The sequence below is a fragment of the Salmo salar genome, chromosome ssa08, assembly GCF_905237065.1.
Source record: "Salmo salar chromosome ssa08, Ssal_v3.1, whole genome shotgun sequence".
In the NCBI taxonomy this organism is placed as follows: domain Eukaryota; kingdom Metazoa; phylum Chordata; class Actinopteri; order Salmoniformes; family Salmonidae; genus Salmo; species Salmo salar.
Window position 1 is genome coordinate 1,519,195 of NC_059449.1, and position 15,362 is coordinate 1,534,556.

Sequence of the window (15,362 nt, forward strand, 5' to 3'; positions counted from 1 at the left end):
TCAGCTGTGTAGTGCAAGAGGGGAAAGAAACAAAATGTGCAGGGGGGGGGTAAACTCACCTTTTTTTTTAACACCATGCCATTTTTTTAACACCAAACCGGACAAGCCCGTGCGCATCGCATGCGTGAGCCTTGCAAAATACATTTATGCAGACACACACCAACGAGCATCTGCGTTGCCAGGCGCTAATAGGCTGACCACACCGCTCGCGTTGCAAAATAAATTTAGAAATCCATGTTATTCAATTATTGCACCACACTGCTCGTGCGAGTCAACGAGCGTCTGCGTTGCCAAGGGCTAAAATATAACTCCTTTCTATTTCTGACACCGATCGCGGTGTAAGTCCTGCCTCTCCCATCTCCCCATTGGTTTATAGAAGCAGGTACCTAAGTGCCATCTCCTCATTGGTTATACCCACGTGAAAGTTCAGATGCCAATCACCATATAATTTTAAAAATGAAAACGCCTGGAAGGAGGAGAGATGACTAGAAACGATTCGGTTGATGTGTGGATTAATTGTAGAGGACCTTGTGCAGAAAATGCATTGAAAGTTTTGGTAGCGTTCACCGCGACCTGCAATCAGAGTTTACTCGGCACCTTTTTTTCCCACCACTACATCACTGATCATAACCATAGTCAGTACCTCCAGGATTTCGCAACATTTTGGGGATTTCTGCAGCCAAAAATGCTTAATTTTTGCGGCAGCTTTTCTGAATTTCATTTAGCGATTTATTTTTATTTTTCACGTTAATTTCACAATGCAACAAGTCACATGTGATTAAGCAGAATACATCATACAAAAACAATTAGAAACATCTAAAGTGCTCAATTCTGTTTATTTTTCTGAACAAACAGCTCTGTCATAATCCACACCTCTCCTCTCCATCAGGCTTGGGGTTTGCTATCAACACGAGATGCACCTCCCATTCCTACTGACTCTCTCTCTCTCTAAAGCTGATCAATCACTTTCAATTTGAGGATCGATATTTCTTTCTAATAAGTTGTCTTCAAAATTCTTGATTGTGATTTTATTTTTTATTTTTTTCCCTGAAAGGGTCGTAAGGGAGACACAGAACACGGAAAAATAGAGTTGTGGTTGATTATTACATTTCTAAAAAACCCAGAAAGATTGTGCCTTCGTGATCCGTATTAGGTTTCAGAGTTTAAAACGGCAATGCTGACAAATTGCACTCAGCGCTTTGAGAAGCGCTCACCATAGACAGACTGGGGAGAGCAGAGTCCCGACCACCCTACTAAAGCCGAGGTTAGCGGAGTAAAAGTTTGAGGTAAACGCTTGCCAGTCTTCCCTGCTACCACTTCAGTCATGGTGATCTGCAGCTGCTGTGGGAACTCTTTCTAACATTCTCATATGCTTTGCTGATTTCAAGTGACTGTTGCTTGTCGACTTTCTCTAGTTTCCAAAAACATTTGGAAATTGTTTCGCACTGTCTGATTTCTGTTCATTGTACTGCCTGTCAGCCATCAATAATCACCCATCATCTTCGCACGTGAATGTGCTGACAGGTTAGGGGGAAAAAACTTTGACGTGTGGTTGGATTGGGCCAATTTCCACGGTAACAGTGCAGTAATTGGTCAAAATTACAAACCCGCTTTTGATTGAACCCTTTTATGCGCTGAAAGTGCGGGAAATTGTGAAAATTGCGAGCTCTCGCATAATATGCGCGGTTTGGTTGAATTATGCGATCTCAGGATCGTGGAGGGACTGCATAGTAGGCTGTACGGTGTAGGACTGTAGCTCTCCTAAACTGACAGCCGATGGCGCCAGCGTATGAGAGGTGAGTTTAATATCCCGCTCCTCCTTCCCTTGTTGACAACCCTTGAATTACCGCGGGAAACTCATTGCTTGCACTGTATCACTGAAGCCGGAGAAACTCAATCCGTGAAGGTTATTTACATTGCAAAAATGGTAAGTTAGTTCGACCTTTTTACAGTCAACACCCTTGCTCCCAGTCAATTGCACACTGGCTAAATGGCATAGCTAGATAGCCAGTTGAAGAAGCTTTGGTTGAACTCTTGCTAAGTATAACTTGCTAGCACACTTACATAAAGCTAACTAACATGTATGCTAGCTTGGCATGTCTCTGTGCAACAACAAAATAACCAGTTACGTCCATGTGCTAGTTAGGACTGTGTCATGTGGTTGGCGTTTATTTACGTTAACATGCTCCTTCGAGCTTGTCTGCCAGTGTATAAATAAGCCGCTTGCCACGACCCCTCAGCGAAAGTCTGCAAAGCTTCATTGCCACTAATATATCCAGAGGCACATTATGTTTTAAACGAGGGTGGGAGATGTCAACCCCACCTCTGTTTTGGTAAATAGCTGAGGGATGGAGAGATGTAGACAATTTGTTTGATCCTAAATTGTGGTCGGATGCTTCGTATGGAAGGTATGATGCAATTTGTGGAGGCTTGAAGAGGGCAAATCAAGCTGTACCACATCGCAGTGTGCCTCTAAAATGTTGTAATAATGTGGAGGGCTCCGAATTGACATGATCGGTTAACGGGAGGTCCTGTATAAACAAACTCACTTCCTATGCAATAGCTCGGCTCCACTAAGCCAAGAAGTATGAAAGCCTTGAAGTCTGCAGCATCTCACTAAATGCTGTATGGCCACTTCAGACGTCGAATGCAAGGATTGACCATCCATGAGATTAACATTTTATAGTTTTATCCATGTTTTGAGGCTATACATTTTAAGTTATATTTGTGGTTATGATGGTGTATGACAGTTGAACTAGGATCATGAGGCATTTAAAGTTAATTCATTCATTGATTCTTAGAATTTTTGAAAGTCAATGTATGTACCAATTACAGATTGCCACATTACAGCTGACTTATTTTATTTCTTCTGTATTTTTGTTTTGCAGTCCAAAAAAAAGGTCTACGTCTTGAGGAGAAGAGGACTCGCATGATGGAGATTTTCTTTGGGACAGTGAGTTAAAAGGATAGTTCACCAAAATGACATATTGGTGATTGGTTCCATAACATGAATGGGATTTGTGCCACAAATTCTTAAATGATAGCATGTGGAAACAGTGCCAGGGAAACTAAACCAAAGCATGAATTGCTAGGGACCCCAAGGGGTGCACGTTTTTGTTTTTGCCCTAGCGCTTCACAGCTGATTAAGATAATCAACCAATCATCAATCTTTGATAATTTGAATTAGTTGTGTAGTGTTATGGCAAAATTGCTGGCCTGCAGGTTAAGGAAACCTATGTAACTTTGGTGAACTCTCCCTTTAATAATTTGACACTTAGGTGTATTTCATAACACAAATGCCGTTTCACTTCAAGCTGTGTATGGAGGTCCAAGAGTATCCATGGAGAGTAGCAAGACTGGGAGTTTTGAGTCAGTTGGTTAAACCGAGGACTGGTTTCGTGTCGCAGTTAGAAAGCTGCTGCCAGGGTTGGCTATGACACCTGAGCTAAAGTAAACAGACCAAACAGCACCTTGAGCGTGCCTCCATCTCTCTCACACACACACACACACACACTGGCTCTCCCTCTAGTGTGAAATGACCTCGGACATGTTGGGGCAGGGAACTTGGTTTCTAAGCTGGGGTTAACCAGTAGAAGAGGTTTTCAGGACAATGCATGCTGTATTGCTGATTCAGAGTCAAGTTGCAGTTGAATAGCGGGAACTGGGTTACTGCGATTTTTCCCACCCAAACCAACTCCCTTTTTTCCCGGGATAAATAACTGCTAGAAACCGGAAGTCTGCAGTTTGACAAGTCGCACTCTTACTGCTCGCTTAAAGGTTTAAAACCATAGAAATACAATCAATTTCTAGGTGTAAATTATACTTAATCACATGTTTGTTCATGAATTATAGGCCTATACCGGTTTTTGATATCCTTTAATGTTTTCCATGTCCTCTTTTTGATTTGAAACAAAACCAGTAAATCTCAGTTTTCAGTCTTTCCAAAAAACAACAATCTAAGCTAGATGCCCTCAATCTCACACAAATTATCAAGGAACCTACCAGGTACAACCCCAAATCTGTAAACATGGGCACCCTGATAGATATCATCCTGACCAACTTGCCCTCTAAATACACCTCTGCTGTTTTCAACCAGGATCTCAGCGATCACTGCCTCATTGCCTGCGTCCGTTATGGGTCCGCGGTCAAACGACCACCCCTCATCACTGTAAAACGCTCCCTAAAACACTTCAGCGAGCAGGCCTTTCTAATCGACTTGGCCCAGGTATCCTGGAAGGGTATTGACCTCATCCCGTCAGTAGAGGATGCCTGGTTGTTCTTTAAAAGTGCCTTCCTCACCATCTTAAATAAGCATGCCCCTTTAAAAAAAAAAAATTTTGAACTAAGAGCAGATACAGCCCTTGGTTCACTCCAGACTTGACTGCCCTTGACCAGCACAAAAACATCCTGTGGCACACTGTACCTGCTTCGAATAGTCCCCGCGATATGCAACTTTTCAGGGAAGTCAAGAATAAATATACACAGTCAGTTAGGAAAGTAAAGGCTAGCTTTTCCAAACAGAAATTTGCATCCTGCAGCACTAATTCCAAAAAGTTTTGGGACACTAAAGTCCGTGGAGAATAAGAGCACCTCCTCTCAGCTGCCCACTGCACTGAGGCTAGGAAACACTGTCACCACTGATAAATCCACAATAATCGAGAATTTCAATAAGCATTTCTCAACGTCTGGCCACGCTTTCCACCTGGCTACCCCAACCCCGGCCAACAGCTCTGCACCCCCCGCAGCAACTGGCCCTAGCCCCCCCCCGCCCCGCTTTCTCCTTCACCCAAATCCAGACAGCTGACATCCTGAAAGAGCTGCAAAATCTGGATCCCTATAAGTCAGCTGGGCTAGACAATCTGGACCTTCTCTTCCTAAAATGATCCACCGCCCTTGTCGCAACTCCTATTACTAGTCTGTTCAACCTCTTTCGATCGCCTGAGATTCCTAAAGATTGGAAAGTGGCCGCGGTCATCCCCCTCTTCAAATGGGGAGACATTCTAGACTCAAACTGTTAGACCTATATCCATCCTGCCCTGCCTTTCTAAAGTCTTCAAAAGCCAAGTGAACAAATAGATCACCGACCATTTCGAATCCTACCTTACCTTCTCCGCTATGCACTCCGGTTTCCGAGCTGGTCACGGGTGCACCTCAACCACGCTCAAGGTCCTAAACGATATCATAACCACCATTGATTAAAAAAAAATATATAAATGTTCTCGGGCCGACTCTTTTCTCTGTATATATCAATGATGTCGTTCTTGCTGCGGGTGATTCTTTGATCCACCTCTACGCAGACGACACCATTCTGTATACATCTGGCCCTTCTTTGGACACTGTGTTAACAAACCTTCAAACGGGCTTCAATGCCATACAACACCCCTTCCGTGTCCTAGAACTGCTCTTAAACGCTAGTAAAACTAAATGCGTGCTCTTCAACCGATCGCTACCTGTGCCCACCCGCCTAGCATCACTACTCTGGACGGTTCTGACTTACAATATGTGGACAACTACAAATACCTAGGTGTCTGGCTAGACTAAACTCTCCTTCCAGACTCACATTAAGCATCTCCAATCCAAAATTAAATCTAGAATTGCCTTCCTATTTCGAAACAAAGCCTCCTTCACTCATGCTGCCCAACATATCCTCGTAAAACTGACTATCCTGCCGATCCATGACTTCGGTGATGTAATTTACAAAATAGCCCCCAACACTCTACTCAGCAAACTGGATGTAGTCTATCACAGTGCCATCTGTTTTGTCACCAAAGCCCCATATGCTACCCACCACTGCGACCTGTATGCTCGTGTTGGCTGGTCCTCGCTACATATTCATTGCCAAACCCACTGGCTCCAGGTCATCTATAAGTCTTTGCTAGGTAAAGCCCCGCCTTATCTCAGCTCACTGGTCGCCATAGGAACACCCACCTGTAGCACGTGCTTCAGCAGGTATATTTCACTGGTCATCCCCAAAGCCAACACCTGCGTTGGCTGCCTTTCCTTCCAGTTCTCTGCTGCCAATGACTGGAACGAATTGCAAAAATCACTGAAGTTGGAGACTTATTTCCCTCACTAACTTCAAGCATTGGCTGTCAGAGCAGCTTACCGATCGCTGCACCTGTACACAGCCTATCCAACCAATTACCTACCTCATCCCCTTTTTATTTTTATTTTTTATTTTTTAAATTCTCTGCTCTTTTTTGCACACCAGTATTTCTACTTGGACATCCTCATCTGCACATCTATCACTCCAGTGTTATTTGCTAATTACTTTGCCGCTATGGCCTATTTATTGTCTTACCTCCTTACGTCATTTGCACACACTGTATACAGATTTTCTATTGTGTTTTTGACTGTACATTTGTTTATCCCATGTGTAATTCTGTTGTTTTTGATGCACTGCTTTGCTTTATCTTGGTTAGGTTGCAGTTGTAAATGAGAACTTCTTCTCAACTGGCCTACCTGGTTAAATAAAAGTACAATTTTTAAAAGAATGTTGATTAACTGAATGCATGCATTTGGCCTGTTGGTTATTTTCTCTTCTGGCCCAGTTTCTACAGTATTAGTTTAGGACAGCTTGGCACCCTGTCTAACTTGCTCATACATTAAAAAAAATACATATATTAGTATGGAGTTGTTTTTTGTCTCTCACCAGAAAGAAGTGTTTCAGCTTAAGGACACAGAGAAAATCGCCCCCAAGACTAAAGGAATAAGTGAGTAATGATTAATTGAGACGAACCAGATGGATCATTTTACAAGTGAAACATGGGACTCGTGATTTATTTTCTATAAAATAAAACTCGGCATTAAATTAAAAAATATCCCTGCGACGTTAAGGTGCCTTTTCTATTCAGTGACGGCATATGGATCCCAAATCTTTAAGACCGGCGTACAAAAATTTCCAGTGGTTTTATTTCACCTCTTGAAGTTAACTGTGTCCATGTTTTTGGGGCGAGCATTTTGCGGATGCCTGAAGTAGTTCCGTGTCATTTTCTTCCCATGAATGTGTGGTCTGTGTCAACACTGAAAGGTGCCCTCATGTACCCATAACAACATAATGGTAAAGTAGTCCCAACATCATCGTCTTGGAAACCGAGTCTAGCCCAAACCACTTTGATTCATCCCATATTTAGCTTGTAGTATGGAGTGGGACGACCCTACTGCCAAAAGGCACTAACGTGGTGTGTGTGTTTGTGTACAGGGAGAAAAACAATAGGGAAAAGCACATGTTTTAAGTGCTGGCCCCATAGAGAAATGGAGCTGTGCTGTTTTGGTACTCTCCCAAACGGGACTTTATTTTCCTTTCTTTTTTTACAGTGGATGTTGCATTAATTTGGGTTAACTTGATCGGGCTGCCGGCGAATTATTAGAATCACATGTGTTTAAAGGCCCTGCTCTGGCATTGTGACGTAGTTACGGGGGCTGGAGGGGGGGTCTGTAAACTGTTGTGTATATCAGTCACTTATCACACACAGCATGGAGGGAGAGAGTGAGATCAGGGGCCCTCTTTGAATACATTGAATATGCATCCATTCTTTTCCTTGATGTAGCCTGATCACTAACTTCAAATCATTGGATAAGCAAAACCAAGGATTCAACTACATCGCTTTCCACCAATCCAGCTATGTTATATCAGTGATTACTTGAGGGACAGGAAGGAATTATACATTTTCATAAGGTCTCAGGAGAGAAATAGTGAGTGATGGAAGAGGGAGAGGCAAACAAGCGAGACAGAGACTAGAAACTAGCAAGTCCAGATGTGCTAGACTATCGAGAAATTTAAGCATGTTTGATAAATGAGGCCCCTGAAATCCTTGTTCCAGCGTTTGCTTAAACAGGGCCCATTAGTTTGATTCTCCCTGCTGCCCAACATCCTCCCTGTACTTAAAGGGGAAGTTCAGTGTTTTACATATACACAGTGTACTATACATAGCTGAAGTTTGTAGTGGCTGTTTAGAGAGAACAAAACAATGGATTACAGTTTCTCCTGGCCATAGACTACTTTCAGGATGTGGCGCCATCTAACTTTAAGTTGTAAAATACTGAACTTTATAACACAGCTCGTTCCAAAACACACCAAATCAACTTTATTAGTGCTACAGCAGAGGAACAGTGCATGATGTGGGACTATCACATTTCACCAGACGTCCTTGTTCCAGATGTTTGAACGTTCTATTATGCTTGGTGGTAAAGTTTCCCCTAAGTAGAGATCTAGGACTAGCTTGCCTTCCCCAATTTATCCTTAACCGTTGTGGGGAAAAATGCTAAACTGACACAGAATCAGTTTCTAGGGGTAACTTCGTAAGCCCTCTCTTACTCTCAGCTGATTTGGGTTCAGTTAAGAGAGGGAGGTAATACACAGAAGAGCCCTGGACTCTGCAAATTTAAATCAACGTTTTCCCTTATTGCTGTAATAAATGTAAAGCGATTACGTGGCAGATGAGTGGGCTAGGGTTGCGTCCCAAATGGCACTCTCTTCCTTATATAGTGTACTACTTTTAACCAGGGCCCATTAGAGCTTTGCTCTAAAGTAGTGCACTATATAGGGAATAGGATGCCAAATGGGATGCAGATGATTCTGCTCTCGGTACATCTGGACCACAGAGTTGGAAGATTGAAGCTATATGAGCCTGGATAGTATAATGGGCTTTACTCGGTAATATGATGATTTGAAACAAATCCAGTTGTTTTGCTATGGAGTGTGTACAGTGGCTTGCAAAAGTATTCACCCCCCTGGCATTTTTCCTATTTTGTTGACTTACAACCTGGGATTAAAATAGATTGAGGGGGTTTGTTTCATTTGATTTACACAACATGCCTACACTTTGAAAATGCAAAATATTTTTTATTGTGAAACAAACAAGAAATAAGACAAAATTGAACTTGAGCATGCATAACTATTCACCCCCCCCCCAATACTTTGTAGAGCCACCTTTTGCAGCAATTACAGCTGCAGGTCTCTTGGGGTACGTCTCTATAAGCTTGGCACATCTAGCCACAGGGATTTCTGCCCATTCTTAATGGCAAAACTGCTCCAGCTCCTTCAAGTTGGATGGGTTCCGCTGGTGTACAGCAGTCTTTTTAAGTCATACCACAGATTCTCAATTGACTTGAGGTCTGGGCTTTGACTAGGCCATTCCAAGTAATTTAAATGTTTCCCCTTAAACCACTTCAGTGTTGCTTTAGCAGTATGCTTAGGGTCATTGTCCTGCTGGAAGGTGAACCTTTGTCCCAGTCTCAAATTTCTGGAAGACTGTAACAGGTTTCCCTCAAGAATTTCTCTGTATTTAGCCCCATCCATCATTCCTTCAATTCTGACAAGTTTCCCAGTCCTTGCCGGTGGAAAAACATCCCCACAGTGAAGCATGGTGAGGAGAGGTTTTGGGTTTGCGCCAGACACTGCGTTTTCCTTGATGGGCAAAACGCTCAATTTTAGTCTCGTTTGAGCAGAGTACCTTCTCCCATATGTTTGAGTCTCCCACATGCCTTTTGGCAAACACCAAACGTGTTTGCTTATTTTTTTTCTTTAAGCAATGGCTTTTTCTGGCCACTCTTCCATAAATCCCAGCTCTGTGGAGTGTGGTCCTATGGGCAGATACTCCAATCTCCGCTGTGGAAATTTGCAGCTCCTTCAGGGTTATTTTTGGTCTCTTTGTTGCCTCTCTGATTAATGCCCTCCTTGGTGGGCGGCCCTCTCTTGGCAGGTTTGTTGTGCCATGTTATTTCAATTTTTTTTTAATGGATTTAATGGTGCTTTGTGGGATGTTCAAAGTGTCTTTTTTTTATTTTTATAACCAACCCTGATCTGTACTTTTCCACAACTTTGTCCCTGACCTGTTTGGAGAGCTCTTTGGTTTTCATGGTGCCGCTTGCTTGGTGGTGCCCTTGCTTAGTGGTGTTGCAGACACTTTGGCCTTTCAGAACAGCTGTATACAGTTTAAGTCGGAAGTTCACATACACCTTAGCCAAATGCATTTAAACTCAGTTTTTCACAATTCCTGACATTTAATGCTAGTAAAAAGTCACTGTCTTAGGTCAGTTAGGCTCACCACTTTATTTTAAGAATGTGAACTGTCAGAATAATAGTTGAGTGATTTATTTCAGCTATTATTTCTCTCATCACATGGGTCAGTGGGTCAGAAGTGTACATACACAATTAGTATTTGGTAGCGTTGCCTTTAAATTGTTTAACTTGGGTCAAATGTTTCAGGTAGCCTTCCACAAGCTTCCCACGGTAAGTTGGGTGAATTTTGTCCCATTCCTCCTCACAGAGCTGGTGTAACTGAGTCAGGTTTCTAGGCCTCCTTGCTCGCACACGCTTTTTCAGTTCTGCCCATACATTTTCTATAAGATTGAGGTCAGGGCTTTGTGATGGCTTTTCCAATACCTTGACTTTGTTGTCCTTAAGCCGTTTTTCCACAACTTTGGAAGTATGCTTGGTCAAGTATACTTGGGGTCCATTTGGAAGACCCATTTGCGACCAAGCTTTTAACTTCCTGACTGATGTCTTGAAATGTTGCCTCAATATATCCACCATTTTTCTTCCTCATGATGCCATCTATTTTGTGAAGTGCCCCAGCCCCTCCTGCAGCAAAGCACCCCCACAACATGATGCTGCCACCCCGTGCTTCACGGTTGGGATGGTGTTCTTCAGCTTGCAAGCTTCCCCATTATTCCTCCAAAAGTAACGATGGTCATTATGGCCAAACAGTTATATTTTTTTATTTCATCAGACCAGAGGACATTTCTCCAAAAAGTACAATCTTGGTCCCTATGTGCAGATGCAAACCGTAGTCTGGCTTTTTTATGGCGGTTTTGGAGCAGTGTCTTCTTCCTTGCTGAGCGCCCTTTCAGGTTATGTCGATATAGGACTCGTTTTACTGTGGATATAGATACTTTTGTACCTGTTTCCTCCAGCATCTTCACAAGGTCCTTTGCTGTTGTTCTGGGATTGATTTGCACTTTTTGCAACAAAGTACGTTAATCTCTAGGAGACAGAACGCGTCTCCTTCCTGAGCTTTATGACGGCTGCGTGGTCCCATGGTGTTTATACTTACGTACTATTGTTTGATCAGATGAACGTGATACCTTCAGGCGTTTGGAAATTGCTCCCAAGGATGAACCAGACTTGTGGAGGTCTACAATTGTTTTTCTGAGGTCTTGGCTGATTTCTTGTGATTTTCCCATGATGTCAAGCAAAGAGGCACTGGGTTTGAAGGTAGGCCTTGAAATACATCCACAGGTCCACCTCCAATTGACTCAAATTATGTCAATTAGAACCTTCTGATAGGCTAAAGCCATGACATAATTTTCTGGAATTTTCCATGCTGTTTAAAGGCACAGTCAACTTTGTATGTAAACTTCTGACCCACTGGAATTGTGATACTGTGAAATAATGTCTGTAAACAATTGTTGGAAAAATTACTTGTCATGCACAAAGTAGTTGAATGCACGACTTGGTTGAAAAACGAGTTTTAATGACTCCAACCTAAGTGTATGTAAACTTCTGACTTCAACTGTGTATACTGAGATCATGTGACACTTGGATTGCACACAGGTGGACTTTATTTGTCTAATTATGTGACTTCTGATGGTAATTGGTTGCAGCAGATCTTATTTAGGGGCTTCATAGCAAAGGGGGTGAGTACTACTTTAGAATTTTTTGAAACAAGTAAATTATTTTCACTTCACCAATTTGGACTATTTATGTCCATTACATGAAATCCAAATAAAAATCAGTTTAAATTACAGGTTGTAATGCAACAAAATGGCAAAACACCAAGGGGATGAATACTTTTGCAAGGCACTATCATTAGTATGAGTCCCAGATGGTGCACTTGACACTAGCAATGACAATGAGGTTACAAGAACCACAGGTTGTCATCCACTAATGACCAGGTTGAGAGAGGGGTACTGAGGTACAGTAACACGTCCCCACTAAGTTCACTTACCTGCCACCCCAATCTCAATTCAGACATAAAGTGCACTTCCTAGGGCACTAACACACTCCTGGGCTCTACATCAATTCACCTTTCTGTGATTCCTCACATCCTTTTCAATCATATTGGAGGAGATGGTCCAAGGTCCCTCCGCTCTGACCTTTTTCTCTAATGGGTTTTGAGAAGGTGAGGAGAGGATGTGAAGAACCCAGGAAAGATTAACTGAGAAAGAGCCCTTGCCTCTCTCCTGTCTGCAGCACCCATGTCAGTGAAGGAGGTTCTCCAGAGTCTGGTGGATGACAACATGGTGGACTGTGAGAGAGTGGGCACATCAAACTACTACTGGGCCTTCCCCAGCAAGGCCCTGCACGCCCGCAAGCGCAGGTTGGAGGAGCTGGACAAGCAGGTGATTTAACGGGTGTATGGTGGTCAAAGACACTGCCTACGGAGCATACTGCTGCAGCATGGGTTAGAATCTGACCCACTGCTACAGAAATTCTGTCTTCTATTTTCCCTATCCAATAAACACAATGTGTGTGGGACATATCCCCCCCCCAACTGTGAGCTTCTCTGACACTGGGGGGGAGTATTTTGGTTTTCAATAGGGCAAAGTACACTGTCACCCCCCCCCATCTGACCTCTAACCTTAAGCTAATGCTGAGGGTCTACTGGCCTCTCCCCTCCAGTTTTAACAGCTTGCTAGACTCTTTATCGAGTTCACGCCAGCGATTCCATGTGGTTCTTATTGCAGGCCTATAGACCTCATGTACCTAGGTTATGTCCCAAATGGCCCCCTATTCTCTCTATAGTGCACTTCTTTTGACCAGGGCCCTATTGGCTATACAGTGGGGGGAAAAAAGTATTTAGTCAGCCACCAATTGTGCAAGTTCTCCCACTTAAAAAGATGAGAGGCCTGTAATTTTCATCATAGGTACACGTCAACAATGACAGACAAAATGAGAAAAAAAAATCCAGAAAATCACATTGTAGGATTTTTAATTAATTTATTTGCAAATTATGGTGGAAAATAAGTATTTGGTAAATAACAAAAGTTTATCTCAATACTTTGTTATATACCCTTTGTTGGCAATGACACAGGTCAAATGTTTTCTGTAAGTCTTCACAAGGTTTTCACACACTGTTGCTGGTATTTTAGCCCATTCCTCAATGCAGATCTCCTCTAGAACAGTGACGTTTTGGGGCTGTCGCTGGGCAACACGGACTTTCAACTCCCTCCAAAGATTTTCTATGGGGTTGAGATCTGGAGACTGGCTAGGCCACTCCAGGACCTTGAAATGCTTCTTACGAAGCCACTCCTTCGTTGCCCGGGCGGTGTGTTTGGGATCATTGTCATGCTGAAAGACCCAGCCACGTTTCATCTTCAATGCCCTTGCTGATGGAAGGAGGTTTTCACTCAAAATCTCACGATACATGGCCCCATTCATTCTTTCCTTTACACGGATCAGTCGTCCTGGTCCCTTTGCAGAAAAACAGCCCCAAAGCATGATGTTTCCACCCCCATGCTTCACAGTAGGTATGGTGTTCTTTGGATGCAACTCAGCATTCTTTGTCCTCCAAACACGACGAGTTGAGTTTTTACCAAAAAGTTCTATTTTGGTTTCATCTGACCATATGACATTCTCCCAATCCTCTTCTGGATCATCCAAATGCTCTCTAGCAAACTTCAGACGGGCCTGGACATGTACTGGCTTAAGCAGGGGGACACGTCTGGCACTGCAGGATTTGAGTCCCTGGCGGCGTAGTGTGTTACTGATGGTAGGCTTTGTTACTTTGGTCCCAGCTTTCTGTAGGTCATTCACTAGGTCCCCCCGTGTGGTTCTGGGATTTTTGCTCACCGTTCTTGTGATCATTTTGACCCCACGGGGTGAGATCTTGCGTGGAGCCCCAGATCGAGGGAGATTATCAGTGGTCTTGTATGTCTTCCATTTCCTAATAATTGCTCCCACAGTTGATTTCTTCAAACCAAGCTGCTTACCTACTGCAGATTCAGTCTTCCCAGCCTGGTGCAGGTCTACAATTTTGTTTCTGGTGTCCTTTGACAGCTCTTTGGTCTTGGCCATAGTGGAGTTTGGAGTGTGACTGTTTGAGGTTGTGGACAGGTGTCTTTTATACTGATAACAAGTTCAAACAGGTGCCATTAATACAGGTAACAAGTGGAGGACAGAGGAGCCTCTTAAAGAAGAAGTTACAGGTCTGTGAGAGCCAGAAATATTGCTTGTTTGTAGGTGACCAAATACTTATTTTCCACCATATTTTGCAAGTAAATTCATTAAAAATCCTACAATGTGATTTTCTGGATTTTTTTTCTGTCATTTTGTCTGTCATTGTTGACGTGTACATATGATGAAAATTACAGGCCTCTCTCATCTTTTTAAGTGGGAGAACTTGCACAATTGGTGGCTGACTAAATACTTTTTTCCCCCACTGTACTTAACTAAATTACCTTATGTGCCCTGGTAATAATAGTATTGCAATACATAGAGAATAGGGGGCCATTTTGGGATGCTGCCCTTATCTGCATAGTCTCAAGCCCACAGACGGACCGGCACATTTCCTGTCCCAAATGCGTTATCTGTTCTTAACTGTACTCTGATTTCTGTAGCTAGCACACCGAGCAGGCACACTTGTTTGCAGGAAAGCATATGCTTTCACTGTAAGTGGGAGGTAAAGGAATTACTACAACACTCAAATGTGATTAGACTTACGAAACAGAGTGTAATGTTTGCACAACTCGAACTGTCCATGTTATGTGATCAGTATTTCATTTTGTTAATCAAATGGCACTTTGCGTATCTTAAATAATGACTGAAGACAAAATTTGGCACAATCTTTTCTCCCATCTTCCCTGTCTTTCTCTCACTATCCCCAACAAAAATAACATGCGTAAGGAGTACATTGTCAACTCAGTGTCTCATTTGATCATGATCACGAGGAAGCTCTAGGTTCAGAACCAAAGTAGCCTATGTCTAAGACCTAATAATCTCATTGCAGAGTTGTGTGTAGTGACTCATTATCAGTAGCAGCGCTGAAGGTGGTGGCTTGTCGCAAGTGGCGGTGTCACTTAAACAGTTGGTGGTCCTCTCGTTAGCATTTCATCCTCGTGATTACCAAGTTCCCCACGCAACAGACCAGACAGTATGAAGGCGTGTACTTGGCGGTGAATAAACGGCTTCTAGTTGCCAGTGGCGCAACTAATGCGGCGGCCGCCGTGTTGGAAATTAAACACAGTGGCGTGAATATGTGGTCTGTTATCGGTGACCTATTTTTAGATGGGAACCCTCCCGTCTCTCATTCAATAAACAGTGTACAAGGAAGGGGACTGTTTCTTTGTTTTATAGTCAAAAGTTTTATTAAAATTGTATTTGAGTTATTGGTTTGTCACTGTCTGAACTTTTGAATACA

At 42.9% G+C, this 15,362-nt stretch overlaps 1 protein-coding gene across 1 annotated transcript in view; it reads left to right on the forward strand.

The window, feature by feature from the left end:
* Positions 1 to 2,392: 2,392 nt before the first annotated feature.
* LOC106610022 (meiotic nuclear division protein 1 homolog) overlaps positions 2,393 to 15,362 on the forward strand; it is a 42,170-nt gene continuing 29,200 nt past the window's right edge. The window contains exons 1-4 of the mRNA XM_045722606.1: positions 2,393 to 2,408; positions 2,889 to 2,953; positions 6,656 to 6,713; positions 12,197 to 12,345. Coding sequence (XP_045578562.1) covers positions 2,393 to 2,408; positions 2,889 to 2,953; positions 6,656 to 6,713; positions 12,197 to 12,345 — 288 coding nt within the window. The remainder of the gene's footprint in view (positions 2,409 to 2,888; positions 2,954 to 6,655; positions 6,714 to 12,196; positions 12,346 to 15,362) is intronic.